General features: G+C 47.3%; 1 protein-coding gene across 1 annotated transcript; it reads right to left on the bottom strand.

The window, feature by feature from the left end:
• Positions 1 to 172: 172 nt before the first annotated feature.
• Positions 173 to 22,948, bottom strand: LOC133386481 (whey acidic protein-like). The gene is made up of 7 exons (XM_061630139.1): positions 22,921 to 22,948; positions 21,293 to 21,433; positions 10,168 to 10,311; positions 5,112 to 5,255; positions 4,017 to 4,121; positions 1,047 to 1,199; positions 173 to 204 (listed from the first exon to the last, which is right to left on the bottom strand). Exons 1-7 carry the CDS (start codon positions 22,946 to 22,948, stop codon positions 173 to 175), a joined length of 747 nt encoding a protein of 248 aa, XP_061486123.1.
• Positions 22,949 to 23,908: the final 960 nt, after the last annotated feature.

Here is a 23,908-nt window from a genome sequence, read left to right on the forward strand (position 1 = left end):
TGCGATACTGCAGATGCGGATTTAAACGCTATAACATCCGCGAAAACGGGCGACGTTGTATGAACCATGGAAAATTAATGAAGACACAAAGCGATCATATCTGATTAAACAGTCGTTTGGACGGGCAGTTAGTTGGTTCTCTTTGTCTTTCTGTTTTAAAACTGCATTTTCTTCACCCACAGGCTGCTGATTCAGCCCACCACCCTTAAATGAGAGGGAGAGAAGGCGAGCCACTACCCCCAGCCTCTGAGGGGGCTTTTCTGACTCGCTTAAGAGATTTCCTGGGCAGCAACTTTCACTGAGGACCATCGGTTGATTATTTTGGGCCATTCACATCCTTTCATTCAAATTCCAAACTCTGGGTTGTACCTAAATCAAGGGTAGCCAACATGGTGCTCTCCAGATGTTGTGTGGACTACACTACACCTCCCCATCGTGGCCAAAGGATGGGAATTGTCTTTCAAAACATCTGGAGGGCACCACATTGGCTGCTCTGGACTAAGGCATAACAAGGTCCATTGATTTCAATGGGTATGACTGAATGGGATGCAACCTTCAGACTTTCCTTCACAACATCTTAGTGTTGCATCCAATGTCCTACCCAGAGAACAAACCCATTGAAATTGATGGACATAACTAACTTGGGTCCATGAATTTTAATGGGTTCACTCTAAGTAGAGTTAACGCTGGATAAAACTCTTGGTGACAGTTCCAGCCACAGTGATCAGACAGGAGCCTGAATGCAGTAATCCATCTAAGTCACCTTGGGGATCCTTCTGGGTCAAAAGGCAGGACAGGAATAAATTCTGGTAAAAATAAAGGAGATTCCAGGGCTAAATCTGGCTCAGTGGAAGCTCTGAGTTGGAGTCAGCCCACCTCTTTCTGCTCAGCGCCCCATTTAGTTCAGTCTCCACACGTGGTAGCGGAAGAGTGTGTGTCTGAATGAGGCCTCGGCTACGGCTACCTGAAGAGTTCCTCTATAAGCTGGAAGGGTGAGGAGGCAGGCTGGTGTGGCCTGCCAAGCCCGAGACAAAGGGTAGCCTCACCTGCCTCTGGCTCCTTGCAGGCACTGCTGCAGCTGATGGAGCAGCATTTCTTGGTGTTCTCACAGTCAAAGTCGTTGCTGCAGTTCCTCAGAGTCGGTTCTGGGCAGGGCCCCATGGAGCCCCTGAGCTGTAAAGGGCACAGCCCGGGTTTCACTGCAACACACAAGGCCCACGTGCTGCTGAAGCACAAGCGCGATACAGATGGGAAGCAGACCAGAGGGGGCTGGAGAAGAGTCCGACTCAACCCGGACTCAGGCCTCTCGGGGATTCCCTTTGCCTCTAGCTCAGCTATTGCCCCTCCCTCCTGGCCTCCCTCTGCCCCCTCCTTCTCTCTGGCACATGGGTTTCCTAATCTAATGGACACTGGCAACCCCATTGACAGAAATGTCTGGCTCTAGAACTAGGACAATATAAAAGAGTTTGGAACCCTGGAGATCTGCTTCCAGTCAGTGGCTTGGTTCACACATAATGCGAAACCATTAACATTAACCATAGTGCATAAACCATAGTTAAACCTGAGGCCTCTGGCAGTCAATCACTTGAACACTGGTTTATTACATCACAGAATAGTTAAAAACTCCAGCAAGACCAGCCGAGCCTTGACGGCGGTTTGAATTCTTTGCTGGTCTTCATTCATGGCTCCACAGTTTTTGGGCAAGGAGGAAGTCTGGGTTAGCACATAGAATCATAGAATAGTAGAGTTGGAGGGGGCCTATAAGGCCATCCAGTCCAACCCCCTGCTCAATGCAGGAATCCAAATCAAAGCATTCCCGACAGATGGCTGTCCAGCTGCCTCTTGAATGTCTCCAGTGTCAGAGAGCCCACCACCTCTCTAGGTAATTGGTTCCATTGTCTATGGCTCTAACAGGAACTTTTTCCTGACGTCCAGTTGAAATCTGGCTTCCTGCAACTTGAGCCCATTATTCTGTGTCCTGCACTCTGGGATGTCTGAGAAGAGATCCTGGCCCTCCTCTGTGTGACAACCTTTCATGTACTTGAAGAGTGCTATCCTATCTCCCCTCAGTCTTCTCTTCTCCAGCCTAAACATGCCCAGTTCTTTCAGTCTCTCCTCACAGGGCTTTGTTTCCAGTCCCCTGATCATCCTTGTTGCCCTCCTCTGAACCTGTTCCAGTTTGTCTGCATCCTTCTTGAAGTGCGGAGACCAACAGTCATGGAATAAGAGGAGAGGTCCTCTTGTGGATAAGGAATTGGTTAAGAAGCAGAAAGCAGAGAGTAGGAATAAACGGACAGTTCTCCCAATGGAGGGCTGTAGAAAGTGGAGTCCCTCAAGGATCGGTATTGGGACCTGTACTTTTCAACTTGTTCATTAATGACCTAGAATTAGGAGTGAGCAGTGAAGTGGCCAAGTTTGCTGACGACACTAAATTGTTCAGGGTTGTTAAAACAAAAAGGGATTGTGAAGAGCTCCAAAAAGATCTCTCCAAACTGAGTGAATGGGCGGAAAAATGGCAAATGCAATTCAATATAAACAAGTGTAAAATCATGCATATTGGAGCAAAAAATCTGAATTTCACATATACGCTCATGGGGTCTGAACTGGCGGTGACCGACCAGGAGAGAGACCTCGGGGTTGTGGTGGACAGCACGATGAAAATGTCGACCCAGTGTGCGGCAGCTGTGAAAAATGCAAATTCCATGCTAGCGATAATTAGGAAAGGTATTGAAAATAAAACAGCCGATATCATAATGCCGTTGTATAAATCTATGGTGTGGCAGCATTTGGAATACTGTGTACAGTTCTGGTTGCCTCATCTCAAAAAGGATATTATAGAGTTGGAAAAGGTTCAGAAGAGGGCAACCAGAAGGATCAAGGGGATGGAGCGACTCCCTTACGAGGAAAGGTTGCAGCATTTGGGGCTGTTTAGTTTAGAGAAAAGGCGGGTCAGAGGAGACATGATAGAAGTGTATAAAATTATGCATGGCATTGAGAAAGTGGATAGAGAAAAGTTCTTCTCCCTCTCTCATAATACTAGAACTCGTGGACATTCAAAGAAGCTGAATGTTGGAAGATTCAGGACAGACAAAAGGAAGTACTTCTTTACTCAGCGCATAGTTAAACTATGGAATTTGCTCCCACAAGATGCAGTAATGGCCACCAGCTTGGATGGCTTTAAAAGAAGATTAGACAAATTCATGGAGGACAGGGCTATCAATGGCTACTAGCCATGATGGCTGTGCTCTGCCACCCTAGTCAGAGGCAGCATGCTTCTGAAAACCAGTTGCCGGAAGCCTCAGGAGGGGAGAGTGTTCTTGCACTCGGGTCCTGCCTGCGGGCTTCCCCCAGGCACCTGGTTGGCCACTGTGAGAACAGGATGCTGGACTAGATGGGCCACTGGCCTGATCCAGCAGGCTCTTCTTATGTTCTTATGTTCTGAAGTGTTTGGTAATTCCCTTTGTTACCATTATCAAAACCTCATTTGTTTAACTATGCATTTGTGAACATCACATTCATTTTTATTATACCCATTCAATAGAAGATGCTCTTCTGCTGCCTGTAATTTTTGTGTTTCATGCATGAAATGTTCAGGCATCCTGCTACTGGGGTGGGGTGGGGGGAAAGACTGCTGTTCCATAGGCAGACGCAGCCTGGGACAAGGTCTCTACTTAAAAGGTTTGTTGAAAGAGGACCAGCAGCTCCCCAGGGAACAGGAAGAAGGAAGCCTGGAGTGCACCAGGCAGTGAGTGGGAAGGACAGCAGGGTTGAGCAGGGGGGCGTCTTGAAATGGTGCCAGACGTTGGGCGGTGGTAAAGACCCTGTTTACCAGGAGGAATGTCTTGGCCACAAACAGGCATCTAGGAAACGATGCCCACTGGCGTAGCCCTCTGGCTCCCTCCCACTGCCTTGGTTGGCTGACCATCTGCTGACCCCTTGTTGACCCTGGGCACCCTGGCAAAGGTGGTAAGAGGAGGAGGAGGGAGGTGGAGGTTAGCAGTGAAAGAGGCACTCACGTGGAGGAGGGGAGGCCGGGAGGGGACCCTCGGTCAGCTGGCCAGGGAAGGAGGAAATGGAGGCTGAGGTGACTCCCGCCGTCTCTGGTCTGGGCTTGGTCATAGCTGAGAAGAAAAGGGTGCAAAGCAGGGGCATGAGAAACAGGACTTCCCATTCCATGCGAGCCAAGCTAGATGAATACATAACTGCCTAGTGACTTCCTTGTTTCCTTTTAAATACCGGCTTCTGGGAGAGAGGGAGAGCTATGAGAACCAGAGGAGGTTTTTAGCCCTTTCCCTCCATCGTTTCCCCAGCTGCCACTTGGCCCAAAGGTGTCATCTGCCATCCATGGAGTGGGGTCTGCCTGCTGTTGCTCACAGGATAGCTCTCTGAACATGCTACAAATTTCAGCTGCAACCCACAACCTGGGATCTAACAGGAATTATAGCTCCACGTCTGGAGTCCTGCGAGTGAAAGCGGGTACGTCCTCCTCAGATATCTGGGCAATATTCACGGTGACGTGGGATGCTGCTGTGCCTCCTGACTCTCTCATGTGGATTTACTCAAGGGGTGTTAGCACACTGCTGCTCCACCCCTCACATAAAGTTACTCCAGTTAGTAGGGGCACAGAATTTGTGCCAGCACCCTCCACTCAAGCAGCACAGCTGTTTTGGAAAGGACTGTCCACCTAAGCCCAGCATTCCTTTCTGCAGCCTGTCTCTCTGAGATGAGAAGAGAGTACCTGAACTCAAAGGAACAGTAGGACAACTGGTTGATGAGGGGCACAGCACAACACACACAACAGTGCTTCTGCTGAGAGCCACTGGGACTGTCCCAAAAATGCCTTTGGAAGGCCAGGGCCTCTTGGGCCTGCCCTTGGCTAAGTGGCCACTGGTTTTTGCCCATCAATCCCATTCAGGATCTCTCACCTCTACTAGCTGATATCAGACTTTCTCTATGTTTCTTACTTCTAGTGCAAGAGTCTTTGCTGCAGAGGTTGAGACTGGGAGGTCCCCCGACAGATTCCAGTCCTCCTGGGACAGTGCCAGAAAGAAGCCCCTCCCTCACCTTCCAAAGGTGCTGCCAGGGGAAGATGCACCCACCCACCCCAGTACCTGGCTCAGACGCCGCGCATCGGAAGCCACAGTCTGTGGGCCTGCACTTCTCCTCTGTTGGGCAGTCCGCATCATCCTGGCAGAGATCTGCACACTTCTTCCGGGTTGTCGTGTGCGATGCCTCTGTGCACGGACGGGGCTCTTCTGGGGAAAGAGGGATGTTCACAATGGCAGTCTTGTTCACAATTTTGAATTCTGATGGGACGTTTTTGTTATACCTGAATATGTACGTGGCTTGGGCTTTCCATGGATAAGAAACGGGTTCTCTGCACAATGTGCTTGCTGTGGCTCATTCTGGCTAAGGGAAAATGGAGGCTTCCTGACTGGAAAGGCTGCAGCTCAGGCGCAGCGCATGCCTTGGAGCAGAAGATCCCAGCTTAAGTCCCTGGAAGCATCGCCAAGGGGCAATTAGGGCTGTGGGGGTCCCAGTGTGGGCAACACTGAGCTAGAGGAACCAACGGTCTGACTTGGTATACAGCACCTTCCTGGGTTCGTGTGACCTGTTCCCGGAGCATTCATCCTCATTGGTCTGCAGGGATCTTTTATTTATGATTGGTTTTATTTATTTATTTAACTTATATCTCGCCCTTTGTCCCAGAAGGAACCCAGGATGGCAAACAAAAACGCTACAAGCACTTTGGAAAATGGAAATGGACGGCCTTCAAGTCGATCCCAACTTATGGCCATCCTGTGAATAGGGTGTTCATGGTAAGCGGTATTCGGAGGGGGTTTCCCAGTGCCTCCCTCTGAGGCTAGTCCTCCCCGGCTGGCCAGGGCCTGCTCAGCTTGCCACAGCTGCACAAGCCAGCCCCTTCCTTGTCCGCAACTGCCAGCTGGGGGGCAACTGGGCTCCTTGGGACTCTGCAGCTTGCCCACGGCTGCACAGGTGGCAGGGCACGTCACCCCTGAGCCACTCCCTGTGGGGTGATGTTTAGCTGGCCCTTGACACCCAGATGAGCGGGGATTTGAACTCGCAGACTCTGGACTCCCAGCCAGGCTCTCCTCCCCACTGTGCTATACCAGCTGTTAAGCATCTTAAAAACAAAAGACTTATACAAGCTCCACTGTTTACTGAGCATTTATTCTCACTTGTTTGCAGGGGATTAAATGCTCTGTCCAGCAATTGCTATCCCACATTTTCTAGTTGTGCATTTTCCTGTTGTGTTCCTTACCTCCAAAAATCTGTTTTGTTTTGCTTTTTCTTGGAAGTGGGCATATTGTGCAAGAGCATCAAAACCACAGTAGTTGCCCAACCTGAATTTGCCAGGATGGAACTAAATCTAAACTCACTGGAAGCAGCCAGAGTGTGAACATCCATGCTTACACATGCACCTGCCAAATGCATCTTTTCAGTGTAATAGTTCGAAGCCGCTGGTGCAAAACAGCTGGCAGTGTCTGAATGCAACAGTGTGCAAATGTATTGACTACGCTTCAGAAAACATAAAGGTGAATTTAGAGAACGGAGAATCCAAGAAGAAATAATTAAGCTGTGTTCTCTTCATGAATCTCCAACTGGGATGTAGGAAGGGGATCAGGTTCCACTAGGCTGGGCAAGAAGAAAGCCAACAGGTTAACAATTAACTTTTGGAAGATGGAAACAATTGACTTTAAGAATGGGGAAAACCAGACTTTGGCAAGTAACGTGATGGTTCTGCTCCAACCTACATGGCTGGTCTTGGAGAATAGCACTGGGGGAATACATGGGTATCTACACCCTGGTAACTGACCTGAAGGGTCTTTCAAGGAACTATTTGTGCTCTGCCACCCTAGTCAGAGGCAGTATGCTTCTGAAAACCATTTGCCGGAAGCCTCAGGAGGGGAGAGTGTTCTTGCACTCGGGTCCTGCTTGCGGGCTTCCCCCAGGCACCTGGTTGGCCACTGTGAGAACAGGATGCTGGACTAGAGGGGCCACTGGCCTGATCCAGCAGGCTCTCCTTATGTTCTTATTTTGTCTCCAGTACTACTTAACATCTATATGAAGCCATTGGGAACGGTCATCAGGAGATCTGGGGCACAGTGTCATCAGTATGCTCATGGCACCCAGCTCTATTCCTCCAACAAATCTGAGTCTGGACAGGCTGTACACAGGATGAGCCAGTACCCAGATGTAGTAGTGGTCTGATTGAGGGCCAATAGGCTGGATCTGGATCTGGCTAAGACAGTCTGTGGGCTCCATCCAGGCCCAAGAATTAGGGATTCTGTGAGTTGCAGCCTAGAGCTGCTCTTGGAATCATAATGATCTCCATGGGAAAGCATGCCTATCATCAGCTCCTGCCAGTGCGCCAACAGCACCCTTTCCTGGACAGGGAATGCTTAGCCACTGTGGCTCATGCACTGGTAACCTCATGTTTTCATTACTGGAACATGCTCTGGAAATGGAGACAACGGTCAAGAAACCAGAAGAAGGCTAGGACTGGAGAGGGCAACCAGGAGAGAACTAGAAAAGGTCCTCAAACGCAAAGATGTATCACTGAACACCAAAGTCAGGATCATTCAGACCATGGTATTTCCAATCTCTATGTATGGATGTGAACGTTGGACAGTGAAAAAAGCGGATAAGGGAAAAATCAACTCATTTGAAATGTGGTGTTGGAGGAGAGCTTTGCGGATACCATGGACCGTGAAAAAGACCAATAATTGGGTGTTAGAACAAATTAAACCAGAACTATCACTAGAAGCTAAAATGATGAAACTGAGGTTATCATAATGAGAAGACATGATTCCCTAGAAAAGACAATCATGCTGGGAAAAACAGCAGGGAGTAGAAAAAGAGGAAGGCCAAACAAGAGATGCTGTTGGAGGTCACTGATTCATGGGGTCGCCATAAGTCGTAATCAGCTTGAAGGCACATAACAACAACAACAAAATATGCTCTGGGAGGGGCTTTCATTACGATGCGGCTGGAGGCTGTAGCTGATGCAGAAAAGCAAGTGGCCCAGGTGGCGAGCGGTGCCCGTTATCAAGCACACATCACACCAGTGCTATGGGATCTGAGCTGGCTGCCTTTGAGCTACCAAGCTAGTTTTAAGGTCTTGTTACTTACAAATAAAGCCTTAAACAACTCTGGAAGAGGTTATCTGAAAGACTGACTTCCCCTCCAGTAAGAGCATTAAGATCAACAGATGAAACCCTGTTAGTCTTGCTGTAGCCTAACAATTATTGGCTTGCGGTGATGAGGAGGCAGGCCTTTTCAGTGGTGGCACCAGGCTACAGAATGCATCCCACTGCAGTTTGAGAGGCGCCATCTGTTCTGGCGTTCTCCTGGGTTTTGAGGATGCACCTGTTTACACAGACAGTTCTTGGCTCTCTACCTGACGCTCCTCTTTTAATTACTGTGTTGCTCCAATGGGATTGCTTTATTGTGTATTTTAAATACGGACAATTATATTTTAATGCTTGTGTAGTTGGTTTTTTATACTTAGAAACTGTTTACAAGCCTACTTTGGCATTCAGGAGTGGATATAATAATAATAATAATAATAATAATAAATAGAAGCTGCTTTAGCATTTTAAATTTTAATGCAAGTCTTGCTGTTTGTGTCCGTTTTATGTGAATAACACGAATGAGAGAGTGGCCCAGACAATGCATTAAAGGCACAAGTGAACCACTGCACATGCATTTCTCTGAGTTGTGCTATGTGCAACCATTGTTGTGTGATTAATGATCGTTGTGTGATTAAAGACACACACGGAGGGGGGCCAGGCTGCAGCCATTGTCTTTTAGGCGACAAGCCCACATATATTTAAAACTTTGCCAATGATGTCTTCCTTGTTGGCTTTTTCTGCTGCTTTTATACTGCTGTGCTGCATGTCATTGTGAACTGCCCCGGGACCTAGATAACAAGGGCAGCAGTATATAAACATTTTCTAAGTAAATAAGCAGATTGGTGCAAATGACAGAGCTCAACAGTAGAGCACCCACTCCAATGAGAGCTTTTGGGGGGGGTTGTGTGTGTGAGTTGGGGGGCAGGTATGCATGCCTCTGTTGTCGTTGCACCTTCTTACTTTGTGAATGGCATTTTGGAAGTCAATGGGGGCACATGATGCCAGTCAAACCTGGTGGGATCAGCTCGAGCACAGTTTAAAAACTCACTTCAGACAGATTTCGCAGCTACTTGGCATATCAATCCGTTGCCCCTGCAGGTGTGACTGGTGTGCTCACAGCCTCAGATCAAGTAGCAAGACCAGCAAATAAAACCTGCTGGGGCATTTTATTGAGCAAATAAGGTAACAGTGACTGGAGGAGGGAGGAGAGTTTAACAATAAGGTCACTCTGCTTTGTCATTGGGCCAAACATCCTTCTCTCTCTCTCTCTCTCTCTCTCTCTCTCTCTCTCACACACACACACACACACACACACACACACACACACAATTTCTTGCATCCCTGCTTTGTCATGTGAACATAAGAAGTTCCCTTATACTGAGTCAGACCATTGGCTCATCTAGATCTATATTATCTACATTGGCTGGCAGCAGCTCTGCAGGATATCACACAGGGAGCCTTTCCTAACTCTACCCGGAGACTGAACCTGAGACCATCTGCAGGCAGAGCAGGAGTTCTGCCCCTGAGCGATGGGTCTTCCCCAGCCCTCCTTCATCCTGAACTTTCTTTTTCTGGGAACCAGAAGCCAGGAAGGACCAAGCCTGACGGGGACTTGTCTCCCCAGGAAAGAGGGCACGGTGTGCAGAGGCTTCCCTATGTGGCCGGGCTCCCTTGCTTGAACCATCCGCAACTCTTGGCAGTGAAAGCAGCCTGCTGTGGACGGCCTGGCTTGATTTGTGCACAGCTGGCTAGCAACGTCTGTGTTGCAGTGAGCAGCTGGACTGAGTGGCCATCCCCGTGTTGCCATCCTTGGCGGAGAGTCAGCGAGAGAGCCCCCTGACTGTTTTGTACCCATCTCACCAACTGTGCCTGCCCGCTGCTCACAAGGGCAGTTACAGGCAGTGGAGTTCCCTTGGAATTTGTGCCCAGAATGCTCCTCCCTCCCCTCATCTCCCCTCCCATCCTCCACCCCCCAAATGGCCCAGACTTGCTCGCAAGACAGCAATGGTACCTGTAGCAGGTGCCAGGCATTCCAGGCCACAGCCGGCAAAGCAGCACTTCTGGCCCTTGGGACAGCTCCTGTCGTCATCACACCGGTTGGCACAGGGGGTGCCGTTTGGCAATGCCCTCTTCCTTGGGCAAATGCCAGGCCTAGCTGTGGCAAAAAAAGAAAAAGCAGAAGGTAATTCAGCCCAAACCTTCATTCTCATGCCCCAAGATGGCCACCTCCAAGTCTCTTGACATGCCATGCATGGGCATATGCAGGGGAGGGGAGAGGTGGGGCCTCCCTTCCCGCTTGAACCAGAACCGCCAGAATTCCAGCTTTCAGGGTTTTTCCCCAAAAAGAGAGTAAGTGTATAGCATTTGAAGAATCTAAGCTATGAGGCAAAATGTGTAGGCTCTGATCTCCTCAATTGCTTTGCAAAAAAGTAGTGTGTTCCCCCCTTTCAGTGCTTTTAATGGATCCAGTCATGGCACTGGCCGGCATTTAGGACAGCAGATCGAGGCAAGCAGGCAAAGAAAAACCTGGCGTGAAATGCCCATTCTCTAGACTCTTGGTGCGTTCCTCACTTTCTCCCTGCTGGAGAGGTGATTGCTCATTGCTGCCCCACAGAAAGCAACTCATGTAAAGAAGATTTTAGGGTAGCTGTGGCTGGGGAGGAGCGTGCTGTCATCAGCCCAAAATCAGAAGGCGGAAGCAGAGAAAGGTGCCCGTGATCCTTCTAACTCAGGCTTTACTTCACACCAAAGAATGTGATTGTCTTCTGAGTTTGTGGATGTTTCACACTTTCCTCTCTTAATGCTAATTTCTTCCTTTCTTTTAGTTATTATTTGATTTATATCCCACCCTTCCTCCCAGCAGAAGCCCAGGGCGACAAACAGAAACACTAAAAACACTTTAAAACATCATAAAAAGACCTTAAATACATTAAAACAAAACAACATTAAAACATTTTTTAAAAAGCGTCAACAACATCTTTTTAAAAAAAGGGTTAAAAACATATTATTAAAGAAAACATATTAAAAGCAATTCTAACACGGACTCAGACTGGGACAGGTCTCAACTTAGAAAGCTTGTAGAAAGCCACATTGCAAGAAGCAGGGCTGTGGCTGAGAGAAGGTGGGCTATGCCAGCCCGGCAAAGTAGTCCAGTGTTGTTAGACCCATTTTGCTGAAGGGACGGGGGAGGGAGTGTATGGCAACACTGAAGGGTAGTCCACTGCTGTTCACCTGGTTGGCGAGAGAGGTGGGCAAAGCCAGCCCTCTTCCTTCTCCTTGACTTCTTGGCAGCTTTCGATACTGCTGACTGTGGTGTCCTTCCGGAATGGCTCAGGGGTTGGGGGTTGCAGTGGCTCCACTCCCACCTCCAGGGCCATTTTCAGAAAGTAGTCATGCGGGGCAGGGAGACTGTTTGGCACCATGGGAGCGGTTCTGTGGTGCCCCTCATGGAACTATCTGCCCGCACATACTATTTAACCACTATCTGAAAGCACAGAGAGTTGTCATCTGGAGATTTGGAATCGGGTGCCTCTTGGATCCCCAAGAGTTGAATAACTTTCGCCCAGTCTCTAATTTACCATTCTTGGGCAAGGTGATAGAGCTAGTGGTGGCCAAACAGTTACAGACACACTTGGATGAAGCAGATTATTTGGATCCATTCCAATCGGGCTTCAGGAAGGGACATGGAACTGAAACAGCCTTGGTTGCCCTGGTGGATGATATGAGGAGGGCGTTGGATAGGGGAGAATATACCTTCCTCGTCCTCCTAGATCTCTCAGCGGCTTTTGATACCCTTGACCATGGTATCCTGTTGAATTGCCTAGAGGGATTGGGAATGGGGGGCACTGTTTTACAGTGGTTCCGTTCCTATCTCTCAGGCAGGTGTCAGCGGGTGGCATTGGGGGATGAGGTTTCAGACCCTTGGCCCCTTAATTGTGGGGTGCCACAGGGTTCTATCCTCTCCCCCATGCCATTTAACATCTATGTGAAGCTGCTGGGAGAGATCATCAGGAGTTTTGGGCTGCAGTGTCACCAATATGCGGATGACACTCAGCTCTATCTCTCGTTTAAGTCCTCACCAGAGTTGGCTGTGGACACCATGTCCAAGTGCCTGGAGTCCGTAAGTGGATGGATGGGCGAGAACAGGCTGAGGCTAAACCCCGGTAATACCGAGGTGTTGCTCGTGGGTGACGAGAGAAGGCTGGGAGACATCGACTTGGTCCTTAATGGGGTGAGATTACCCCTGAAAGACCAGGTCCGCAGCCTCGGGGTCATCCTTGACTCCCAGCTGTCCATGGAGGCTCAGGTTTCGGCAGTGAGCTGGGCAGCTTGGTATCAACTTCATCTGATACAGAGGCTGCGACCCTACCTTCCTGTGCATCTGCTCCCATGGGTGGTACATGCCCTGGTCTCCTCTGGCTTAGACTACTGTAATGCGCTCTATGTGGGGTTACCCTTGAAAACGGTCCGGAAACTCCAGCTGGTACAGAATGCGGCGGCACGCTTGATTAAGCATAGCCGTCGGCGAGATCACATTACCCCGGTGCTAGTAGATCTACACTGGTTACCAGTGGTTTACCGGGCCCAATTCAAAGTGTTGGTGCTGACCTTTAAAACCCTATATGGTTTCGGCCCAGTTTATCTGAAGGACCGCCTCCAGTATCATCAATTAGGCCGCCTCACAAGATCAGCCACACAGGACCTCCTCTCGGTCCCACCAGTCAAAACAGCTAGGCTGGTGCGGACCCGGGAGAGGGCGTTCTCGGTGGTGGCCCCCACCCTCTGGAATTCTCTCCCTTATGATCTTCGACATGCTTCCTCCCTGATGAGTTTCCGCCGAGCCTTAAAGACCTGGCTATTCAGGCAGGCCTACAAGAACCTTGGGGTGGATTAGCTTTTTGTTGTGTTTAGATGTTTTGATATTGGATGAATTGTATATTGTATTTTAATTCTGGTTGTAAGTCGCCTAGAGTGTCCGTTAAGTCGGACAGATAGGGGACTAACAGATAAAATTTTATTATTATTATTATTATTATTATTATTATTATTATTATTATTATTATTATTATTAGGGATGGGGCACATCTCTCTATTTTGGTTTCTCTCAGTTTCTTAATTTTTCAATCCTAAATTCAGTTCTCCATATTTCCACATTAGTTTGCATTTTTTTTAAAAAGTCCTTGAAAATTCATCATCATTTTATTTATATGTAGTTTTTTAATGTTATTGTCACCAATGTATGCATTTTATGCACGTTTTGTCCCAATACATGCATGTTTGCACACACTTCTTGGCTGGAGAACTGCGTTGCAACACATGGAGAAGAGTGGATTTCGGATAGCTCTGTTTCAGCTCTTGTGGAAAGTTCAAATTAGGTAGATTTGCCTTTAAATGCAAACTGGATCTAATTTGTCCCCCATCTCTAGATGTCTCCAATACGTGGATTATGCCCAGCTCTATCTCTCCGTTGCATCTGAATCAGGTGTTTAATGGACTGGATGTGGGCCAATAAATTGAAGTTGAATCCTGAAAAGAGGTGCTTTTTGTTCTGAGTTCTTGAGTGTGGGAGGTGAGGGACAATCCCAGGAAGGACCAGGTCTGTAACCTGGAGGTGCTCCTGGATTCAACATCATCACTGGAAGCTCAGGTGGCCTCAGGGGCTGGGAATGCCTAGTCACCATCTGGTTCACCATCTCCTGACTGCACTATTGGAATGTGCTCTATGTGGAGTTGCCCTTGAAAACAACTCGGAAACTTCAATTGGGCCAAACTACGACGGCTAGATTACTGGGCAGGGTTCCATTTTGAACTCATGTAACCCCTCTTTTAAAAGAACTGCACTGGTTGCCCATTCATTTCTGGGCCCAGTTCAAGGTGCTCCAATTAGCATTCTCTGAAAGATTGCCTCCTTCCTTACAGACCGTCTGAAGTGTTAAGATCAGCACAGGGGCCTCTCTTGGTTTGGGGTGGGGGTGGTGGCAGCATTCTAAGAACGTAATAAGAACAGCCTGCTGGATGTGAAAGTTGGACAGTGAAAAAGCGGATAAGAGAAAAATCAACTCCTTTGAAATGTGGTGTTGGAGGAGAGCTTTGAGCAGACCATGGACTGCAAAAAAGACAAATTGGGTGTTAGAACAAATTAAACCAGAACTGTCACTAGAAGCTAAAATGATGAAACTGAGGTTATCATACTTTGGACACATCATGAGAAGACATGATTCCCTAGAAAAGACCATAATGCTGGGAAAAACAGAAGGGAGTAGAAAAAGAGGAACATAAGAAGAACATAAGAACATAAGAAGAGCCTGCTGGATCAGGCCAGTGGCCCATCTAGTCCAGCATCCTGTTCTCACAGTGGCCAACCAGGTGCCTGGGGGAAGCCCGCAAGCAGGACCCGAGTGCAAGAACACTCTCCCCTCCTAAGGCTTCCGGCAACTGGTTTTCAGAAGCATGCTGCCTCTGACTAGGGTGGCAGAGCACAGCCATCATGGCTAGTAGCCATTGATAGCCCTGTCCTCCATGAATTTGTCTAATCTTTTTTTAAAGCCGTCCAAGCTGGTGGCCATTACTGCATCTTGTGGGAGCAAATTCCATAGTTTAACTATGCGCTGAGTAAAGAAGTACTTCCTTTTGTCTGTCCTGAATCTTCCAACATTCAGCTTCTTTGAATGTCCACGAGTTCTAGTATTATGAGAGAGGGAGAAGAACTTTTCTCTATCCACTTTCTCAATGCCATGCATAATTTTATACACTTCTATCATGTCTCCTCTGACCCGCCTTTTCTCTAAACTAAAAAGCCCCAAATGCTGCAACCTTTCCTCGTAAGGGAGTCGCTCCATCCCCTTGATCCTTCTGGTTGCCCTCTTCTGAACCTTTTCCAACTCTATAATATCCTTTTTGAGATGAGGCGACCAGAACTGTACACAGTATTCCAAATGCGGCCGCACCATAGATTTATACAACGGCATGATGATATCGGCTGTTTTATTTTCAATACCTTTCCTAATTATCGCTAGCATGGACTTTGCCTTTTTCACAGCTGCCGCACACTGGGTCAACATTTTCATCGTGCTGTCCACTACAACCCCGAGGTCTCTCTCCTGGTCGGTCACCGCCAGTTCAGACCCCATGAGCGTATATGTGAAATTAAGATTTTGTGCTCCAATATGCATAATTTTACACTTGTTTATATTGAATTGCATTTGCCATTCAATCAAGAGATGGATTGATTCCATAAAGGAAGCGGCAGGCCTGAACTTACAAGATCTGAATAGGGTGGTTCACGAGAGATGCTATTGGAGGTCACTGATCCATGGGATCTCCATAAGTCGAAATCTACTTGAACGCACATAACAACAACTGCTGGATCAGGCCAAAGGGGCCCATCTAGTCCAGCATCCTGTTCTCACGGTGGCCAACCAGATGCCCCAAAGGGAAGCCTGCAAGCAGGACCTGAGCGCAACAGCAGCCTCCCCTCCTGCAGTTTCCAGCAACTGGTATACAGAAGCACACTGCCTCCGATGGGGGGGGGGGCGCAGAGCATAGCCACAGTCTAGGAGGCATCCCCTAAGTTGTGCGATTCTGTCCCTGCAAAGGTGCGTCACTCTAGCACAATCATTCCACTTCCCCCGTATGCTGAAGACGCACTTCTTTCCCCTGACCTTTGACATTTAAGGTATTTTCGTGGGACTCAGCTCTTCTGGTTTGTTTAGTCTATATGGTGCTGCTTTTGTTTGGAGATGTTTTACCTGTTTTACTTGTTTTTTTTTAATGTGTGATTACATTGTGTATAACCCGCCCTGGGACCTTATGCGGAAGAGTTGCTAAGAAATACAATAGCCTGGTGTTTTGGTTGTTGGTGTTAGGGGGTTGTGTTTTTAGAGGAATACAGTGGGGCAGGTCCTGTGAAGTGGCCTGTGGCAGCAGCAGTGGACTTCCTTACGAAGTGGAGGGGGCAAAGGGAGCCAAGCACGGCCGAGCTCAGCAGTCACTAGAACAAGGCTGTCAAGATGCCAGCCCACCCCTCCATGGAGAGCCGGTCTGCCATTGAGAACCAAGCCAGGGGGCACATCAGAAGAGCCCAGCTGTGTCCGGATCAGGCCAAAGGGGGCCCACCTAGTCCAACCTCATGTTCTCACAGGGGTCAGCCAGATGCCCCAGTGGGAAGAAGCCCACAGGCAGGACCTGAGCACAAGCGCAGCTCCCCGCTTCCAGGGGAGACCTGGAGTGCAACTTTCTCAGACACATAGATGTGGATGTGTTTGGATCTCTTTTTTAATTCACTGCTGTTTTTAATTACTTGTTTTTAACTATTGTATTGGTACATTTAATGTTTCTTGTAAACTGCTTAGAGGTGTTTTTATTTAACAATCAAGCTGTATATAAATTTTGTTAAATAAAATAAATTGGCATTCCACCAGCTCCTGAAGACACACCTGTTGAGGCAAGCATTCCCCTGCACCTGAACTTTCAATTTTATTAACTGGGTTATTGTTTTAGCTGTTTTAATTATCATGTTTTTAACAGGTTTGTTGCAGACATAGACTGGCTGCATATGTGTTCCAGTCATGACAAAGAAGCAAAGTTTCTAGATATTCTAAATGACTATTCCCTAGATCAGTTGGTCATGGAACCGACCAGAGGGACGGCAACCCTGGACTTAATCCTCAGTGGGGACCGGGACCTGGTGCGAGATGTAAGTGTTGTTGAACCGATTGGGAGCAGTGACCACAGTGCTATTAAATTAAACATACATGTAACTGGCCAATTGCCAAGAAAATCCAACACGGTCACATTTGACTTCAAAAGAGGAAACTTCACAAAAATGAGGGGATTGGTAAAAAGAAAGCTGAAAAACAAAGTCCAGAGGGTCACATCACTCGAAAATGCTTGGAAGTTGTTTAAAAACACTATATTAGAAGCTCAACTGGAGTGCATACCGCAGATCAGAAAAGGTACCGCCAGGGCCAAGAAGATGCCAGCATGGTTAACGAGCAAAGTCAAGGAAGCTCTTAGAGGCAAAAAGTGTTCCTTCAGAAAATGGAAGTCTTGTCCGAATGAAGAAAATAAAAAAGAACACAAACTCTGGCAAAAGAAATGCAAGAAGACAATAAGGGATGCTAAAAAAGAATTTGAGGAGCACATTGCTAAGAACATAAAAACCAACAACAAAAAATTCTATAAATACATTCAAAGCAGGAGACCATCTAGGGAGACAATTGGACCCTTGGATGATAAGGGAGTCAAAGGTGTACTAAAGAACGATAAGGAGATTGCAGAGAAGCTAAATGAATTCTTTGCATCTGTCTTCACAGTGGAAGATATAGGGCAGATCCCTGAACCTGAACTAACATTTGCAGGAAGGGATTCTGAGGAACTGAGACAAATAGTGGTAACGAGAGAGGAAGTTCTAAGCTCAATGGACAATATAAAAACTGACAAATCACCGGGCCCGGATGGCATCCACCCGAGAGTTCTCAAAGAACTCAAAGATGAAATTGCTGATATCCTAACTAAAATATGTAACTGGTCCCTTGGGTCCTCCTCCGTGCCTGAGGACTGGAAAGTGGCAAATGTAACGCCAATCTTCAACAAGGGATCCAGAGGGGATCCTGGAAATTACAGGCCAGTTAGCTTAACTTCTGTCCCTGGAAAACTGGTAGAAAGTATTATTAAAGCTAGATTAACTAAGCACATAGAAGAACAAGCCTTGCTGAAGCAGAGCCAGCATGGCTTCTGCAAGGGAAAGTCCTGTCTCAGTAACCTATTAGAATTCTTTGAGAGTGTCAACAAGCACTATATAGATATATCTATCTATCTATCTATCTATAGATAGAGGTGATCCAGTGGACATAGTGTACTTAGACTTTCAAAAAGCGTTTGACAAGGTACCTCACCAAAGGCTTCTGAGGAAGCTTAGCAGTCATGGAATAAGAGGAGAGGTCCTCTTGTGGATAAGGAATTGGTTAAGAAGCAGAAAGCAGAGAGTAGGAATAAACGGACAGTTCTCCCAATGGAGGGCTGTAGAAAGTGGAGTCCCTCAAGGATCAGTATTGGGACCTGTACTTTTCAACTTGTTCATTAATGACCTAGAATTAGGAGTGAGCAGTGAAGTGGCCAAGTTTGCTGATGACACTAAATTGTTCAGGGTTGTTAAAACAAAAAGGGATTGCGAAGAGCTCCAAAAAGACCTCTCCAAACTGAGTGAATGGGCAGAAAAATGGCAAATGCAATTCAATATAAACAAGTGTAAAATTATGCATATTGGAGCAAAAAATCTGAATTTCACATATACGCTCATGGGGTCTGAACTGGCGGTGACCGACCAGGAGAGAGACCTCGGGGTTGTAGTGGACAGCACGATGAAAATGTCGACCCAGTGTGCGGCAGCTGTGAAAAAGGCAAATTCCATGCTAGGGATAATTAGGAAAGGTATTGAAAATAAAACAACCGATATCATCATGCCGTTGTATAAATCTATGGTGCGGCCGCATTTGGAATACTGTGTACAGTTCTGGTCGCCTCATCTCAAAAAGGATATTATAGAGTTGGAAAAGGTTCAGAAGAGGGCAACCAGAAGGATCAAGGGGATGGAGCGACTCCCTTACGAGGAAAGGTTGCAGCATTTGGGGCTTTTTAGTTTAGAGAAAAGGCGGGTCAGAGGAGACATGATAGAAGCGTATAAAATTATGCATGGCATTGAGAAAGTGGATAGAGAAAAGTTCTTCTCCCTCTCTCATAATACTAGAACTCGTGGACATTCAAAGAAGCTGAATGTTGGAAGATTCAGGACAGACAAAAGGAAGTACTTCTTTACTCAGCGCATAGTTAAACTATGGAATTTGCTCCCACAAGATGCAGTGATGGCCACCAGCTTGGATGGCTTTAAAAGAAGATTAGACAAATTCATGGAGGACAGGGCTATCAATGGCTACTAGCCATGATGGCTGTGCTCTGCCACCCTAGTCAGAGGCAGCATGCTTCTGAAAACCAGTTGCCGGAAGCCTCAGGAGGGGAGAGTGTTCTTGCACTCGGGTCCTGCTTGCGGGCTTCCCCCAGGCACCTGGTTGGCCACTGTGAGAACAGGATGCTGGACTAGATGGGCCACTGGCCTGATCCAGCAGGCTCTTCTTATGTTCTTATGTTCTTATTGTATATTTTAATTAAGGATGTTTGAGGCTGCAATCCAATGCATCTTGCAGGAAGCCAGATTTTGACTAGTCATCAGGAAAAACTTCCTGTTAGAGCCATACGACAATGGAACCAATTACCCAGAAAGGTAGTGGGCTCTCCAACGCTGGAGGCATTCAAGAGGCAGCTGGACAGCCATCTGTCGGGAATGCTTTGATCTGGATTCCTGCACTGAGCAGGGGGTTGGACTTGATGGTCTTGCAGGCCCCTTCCAACTCTACTATTCTATGATTCTATGTCTACTGAGAAGTAAGCTCCATTGAGTTCAATGGGACTTATTGCCAGGTAAGTGTGTATTGGATTGCAGCCTTAATGTTTTAATTGAATTTTAATTCCATATTTTAACTATGTATATGTTTTATAATTGATTTTATGTTTTGAACTACTCAGAAGCCATCTTGGCATATAAGCAGTATGGTGTAGTGGTTAGAGTGTCGGACAGTGACCTGGGTGACCAGGGTTCAAATCCCTGCTTGGCTAGAAAGCTGACTGGGTGACCTTGGGCCAGTCACTGTCTCTTAGCCTAACCTACCTCACAGGGTTGTTGCGGGAATAAAATTGGGAGGAGTAGAACCATGTTTGGATGCCACCTCAAGCTCTTTGGAGGAAAAGGGAATATATGTAATAATAAAATAAATAAAAATAATAAATAAATAATAAATAAATTAAGAAAAGTCTCAGAGCAGTGGGATCAGACCGGGGGGGGGCATCTAATCTATGAGCAGCTCATATTCAGAGACTAGGTATGCTGCCTTATTTATTTAACCAAATGTATAGACCACTTAATAAAAATGCCCTCTAAGTGGTTTACATAAAATAATATAAAAGATTTGTAAGAAAATACTGATAAAATTAGCAGAATTTACAAACAAGCAGACAAGATAAAACAATCAAAATATAGATAAGATCAGCAGAGTTTAAGAACAAGAATACATAATCAAATTACATGTCTGGGTTGGCCTAAACAAAAGCTTTTGGCAGGCCTTGAAAAGAGTACAACAAAGGCACCTGCGTGATCCTAATAGGGCTGTTCTAGTGCCTAAGGGCTGCCACGCTAAGAGACCCGCTCTCTCAACCGTGGGATAACACTATGTGACAGTCGTAAAAATGCCACTTCTGCAGACTGAATAATCAAATGGGCACATATGAGGCGTGGTGATCCTTTCACTAAACTGATCCCAAGCTGCTGAGGGATTTATATACCAACACCTTGAATATGGCTATTAACAAATCAGCAGCCAGTCCAGATCTTTGAGCAGGGGTCTAATATGCTCCCAGGATCTCACTCCTGTCAGCACCCGTGCTGGAGCATTCAGCGCTAACTGCAGTTTCCAGACCAGCACAAGGGAAGCCCCACACAGAGCACATTGCAGTAATCCATCCTTGAAGTTACCATTCTGCCAGCTTTTGACAATTCACCTGTTTGCACAGGCATTCCCTCGATCTCTTGGCCCAACTCTCACCTTTTAATTGTTGTGCTGTTTCAAAGGGATTGTTTTACTGCATATGTTAGTCATGCACATTTATATTTTATTGTTTTAATGGGATTGTTACATTGTGTGTTTTAATGACGGTGTGTTTTAAAATTATTCTGCATTCTGTATCATTTGGTCCTTATGTTTAGAAGCTATCTGAGCATTACGTGGTATATAAATTAATAAAATAAAGAAAGCCTGGTATAGTCATCCTGGTTAGTAACCACTGATTGTCTTAATCTCCTCTGTGAACCTGCCTAATCCTCCTTTAAAGACACCCCAGAATCTAGCTTTGCACTGTGTAAAGAAGTAATTTCTTTTGTCTGTGTTCCTGAATCTTTCCATATTCAGCATCATCTTATACTTGTGTAAGGCTGGTCCCCAGACTTCCCAAGGGGAGAAGGACAACATCCCTCCCCTGCCCATCTCAGGCCCTAGCAGAGACTTGCCAGCTTCCGGCAACATCCTCACCTGGCTCAGCTGCCACACACTGCACATGACAGTCATCATGACAACATTTCTCTCCTGGGCCGCACCAGGAGTCATCCAGGCAGCTCACCAGGCAGGGCTCCTCTGAGGCTGAGCAGAGTTTGGGGCAATAGCCCTGGCTCACTGCAGAAGGAGAACGGAGGGACATGACAGTCAGGGGGGCAAGGGGGGCACAAACCAGTTTCTTCTTTTTCCCACTTGTTCTCCACATTCCCCCATCAATGCGAGAATGCTTTTTTTTTTTAAAGTCCTCATGAAACTTCATCAGCATTTTGGTGCAAAGTTCTCCCAATATTCACATTTTGTGTGTGTAATTCTGCCTAATATTTACACTTTTCAAGCACTTTTTGCTAATATAATGCACGCGTGTGTGTTTATTTTTATGAATCTATGCATTTTATGCAGATTTTGCTTACCCTAATATATGCATTTTCGTACACATTACTTGCCTGGAGCATGGCAAAGTTTGAAGGATGGCTGCCTTTTCGTTCACGTGTTTAGAAAGTGCAAATTTAGGTTGGTTTGCCTTTTAATGTGAACTGGATTTAATTTCTCCCCCATCTCTACCCAGAACACTTCAGAAAAGGAAAGTTGCCTGAAATGTTGTTCTTGAGAGATAAATATATAATCTCATGTGGAAGGAGGACACCCAATGACTCTGTGTTATTTATTATTTATTTTATTAATGAAATTTATATCCCTTCCCTCCTTCCAGCAGGAGCTCAGAGCGGCAAACAAAAACACTAAAAACACTATAAAACATCGTAAAAACAGACACTGAAATATATTGAAACAAAACATCTTTAAAAACATCTTTTTTAAAAAAAAAAGCTTTAAAAACATCGTAAAAAGCAATTCCAACACAGATGCAGACTGGGATAAGGTCTCAATTTCAAAGGCTTGTTGAAAGAGGAAAGTCTTCAGGAGGCACTGAAAAGATAACAGAGATGGCGCCTGCCTAATATTCAAGGGGAGGGAGTTCCACAGGGTAGGTGGCACCACACTAAAGGTCCGCTTCCTATGTTCAGCGGAACTGACCTCCTGATAAGATGGTATCTGCAGGAGGCCCTCACCTGCAGAGCGCAGTGATTGACTGGGTATATAAGGGGTAAGACGATCTTTCAGGAAGGAGGGGGTCTGGTGAGGGATCTGCGCCAGCCACAGTAAGATGGATCAGAGGGGAAGCCAAGTGGGCAGCTGGCCACCTCCTCACAGAGGAATTGCACAAGAAGGCCTCTGTGCCAAGGGAGACCCCATAACTCAACCCCCCCTTCACCAGGGAGCCCTGCCCTCTGAGTAGCCCTGCTCTTGTGGCTCAGTGCTAAGAGAAGATTTGTCCTCCCTCCTGACATGCTCAGAAGCACTCCCAACTCCAGCTTGAGAGGGGGAAAAGTTGTAGCTGATTTGCGTGGGGGAAGACTTCTGCCTGGAACCCCCAAGAGCTGCTGCCAATCAATGTAGACAATATTGAGCTGATGGACCAACAATCTGACTCAGCATAAGGCAGCTTCCTAGGTCAAACATTTTGCCCCTCCTTAGCCCTGTCTCTGGGCTTCTCCCCGCCAGGGTAGGGTCCCCCGCTCCCCACACCTCCGGACTGTACCACGTACCCATTGCCGGCTGCACACAGATCCTCATCGTCCCCAGACGGCAGCACTTCTCACTTCCAGGGCAGGAGACATCCGAGAAGCAGTAGACCCTGGACAGATGCACATTCTGACCACTCCCTGAGGGGCACTGGCCACCTTTATTGGGGCCATAGGCAGGAGTCGCGGGCAGAGGGCTTCTTGTTCCAGTGGCAGCTATGAAGAGAAGGTCAAAGAGATCAGGAGGGGGTAGGAATGCCAGGACCTATGAGGACCGCTATCTAATTCTCTTTTGATGCCCAGGGGACAGGATGACCCACACACCAGGAAAGTGTCTGGGCCTTGTACAGAAAGAAGCAAGATCTGACACTTCTCCATAAATCACAAGGAGGTGCCTCCCAGGACAAGAGTCCCTTTCCCTGGGGACCAGACACAACCCAGGGGCATCACCCTGGTGCAGGGACCATGCAGAGATCAGGCACAATCCTGCCTCTCAGCAGAGACAACATCTTCTCTTTCCCTGCCTGCCTGTCTGAGCTTGTGACCAAATCTGGGCAGAGGGTGCTTCTCTGGAGAGGCAGCGCATCAAGAAAAGCAGCCAGTGGGTGCTGCTAGTTCCTCCAGGTTGTAGCGGAGCAACAAAGCCCTTCCAGGATGCTTCTGGAGAGGACACATTGGCTGGATCTCTCTGCTTCTCCATCACTGCCCCCTGCTCTCACTTCCAGGGACATTTCAGCTGGAGAAACTTGCAGGCACTAACCTCCCAGCCCTTGCCTGGCCATTAAGGCAATCAGCCCTGCAAGAAGGAAGTGAGACGGGCACGGCATGGTGCTGCATGGAGCTGGCCTGGAAGCCCAGGGCTGGGCCACCTTGGGCTATATACCTTTGCCTGGCAGGCCAAGACTAACGAGGAAGGGGAGGAGCTGGACAACATCCCCCCCTTTGCTGCCTCCCCAGAAGAAATCCAAGTGCTTAGGAGTTTCCCACCTGGGTGGGCGGTGGGTCTCTGCTA

Source organism: Rhineura floridana, chromosome 6, assembly GCF_030035675.1.
Source record: "Rhineura floridana isolate rRhiFlo1 chromosome 6, rRhiFlo1.hap2, whole genome shotgun sequence".
Classification (NCBI taxonomy): domain Eukaryota; kingdom Metazoa; phylum Chordata; class Lepidosauria; order Squamata; family Rhineuridae; genus Rhineura; species Rhineura floridana.

Excerpts from the sequence above, each read along its gene's own strand:
- LOC133386481 (XM_061630139.1), bottom strand. The coding sequence starts at position 22,948 with ATGAGGATCTGTGTGCAGCCGGCAATGG. Across the intron at positions 21,434-22,920 it reads CTGTGTGCAGCCGGCAATGG|TGAGCCAGGGCTATTGCCCC; the intron begins GTACGTGGTACA and ends CTCCTTCTGCAG. Across the intron at positions 205-1,046 it reads CTGCAAGGAGCCAGAGGCAG|GGTGGTGGGCTGAATCAGCA; the intron begins GTGAGGCTACCC and ends CTCTCATTTAAG.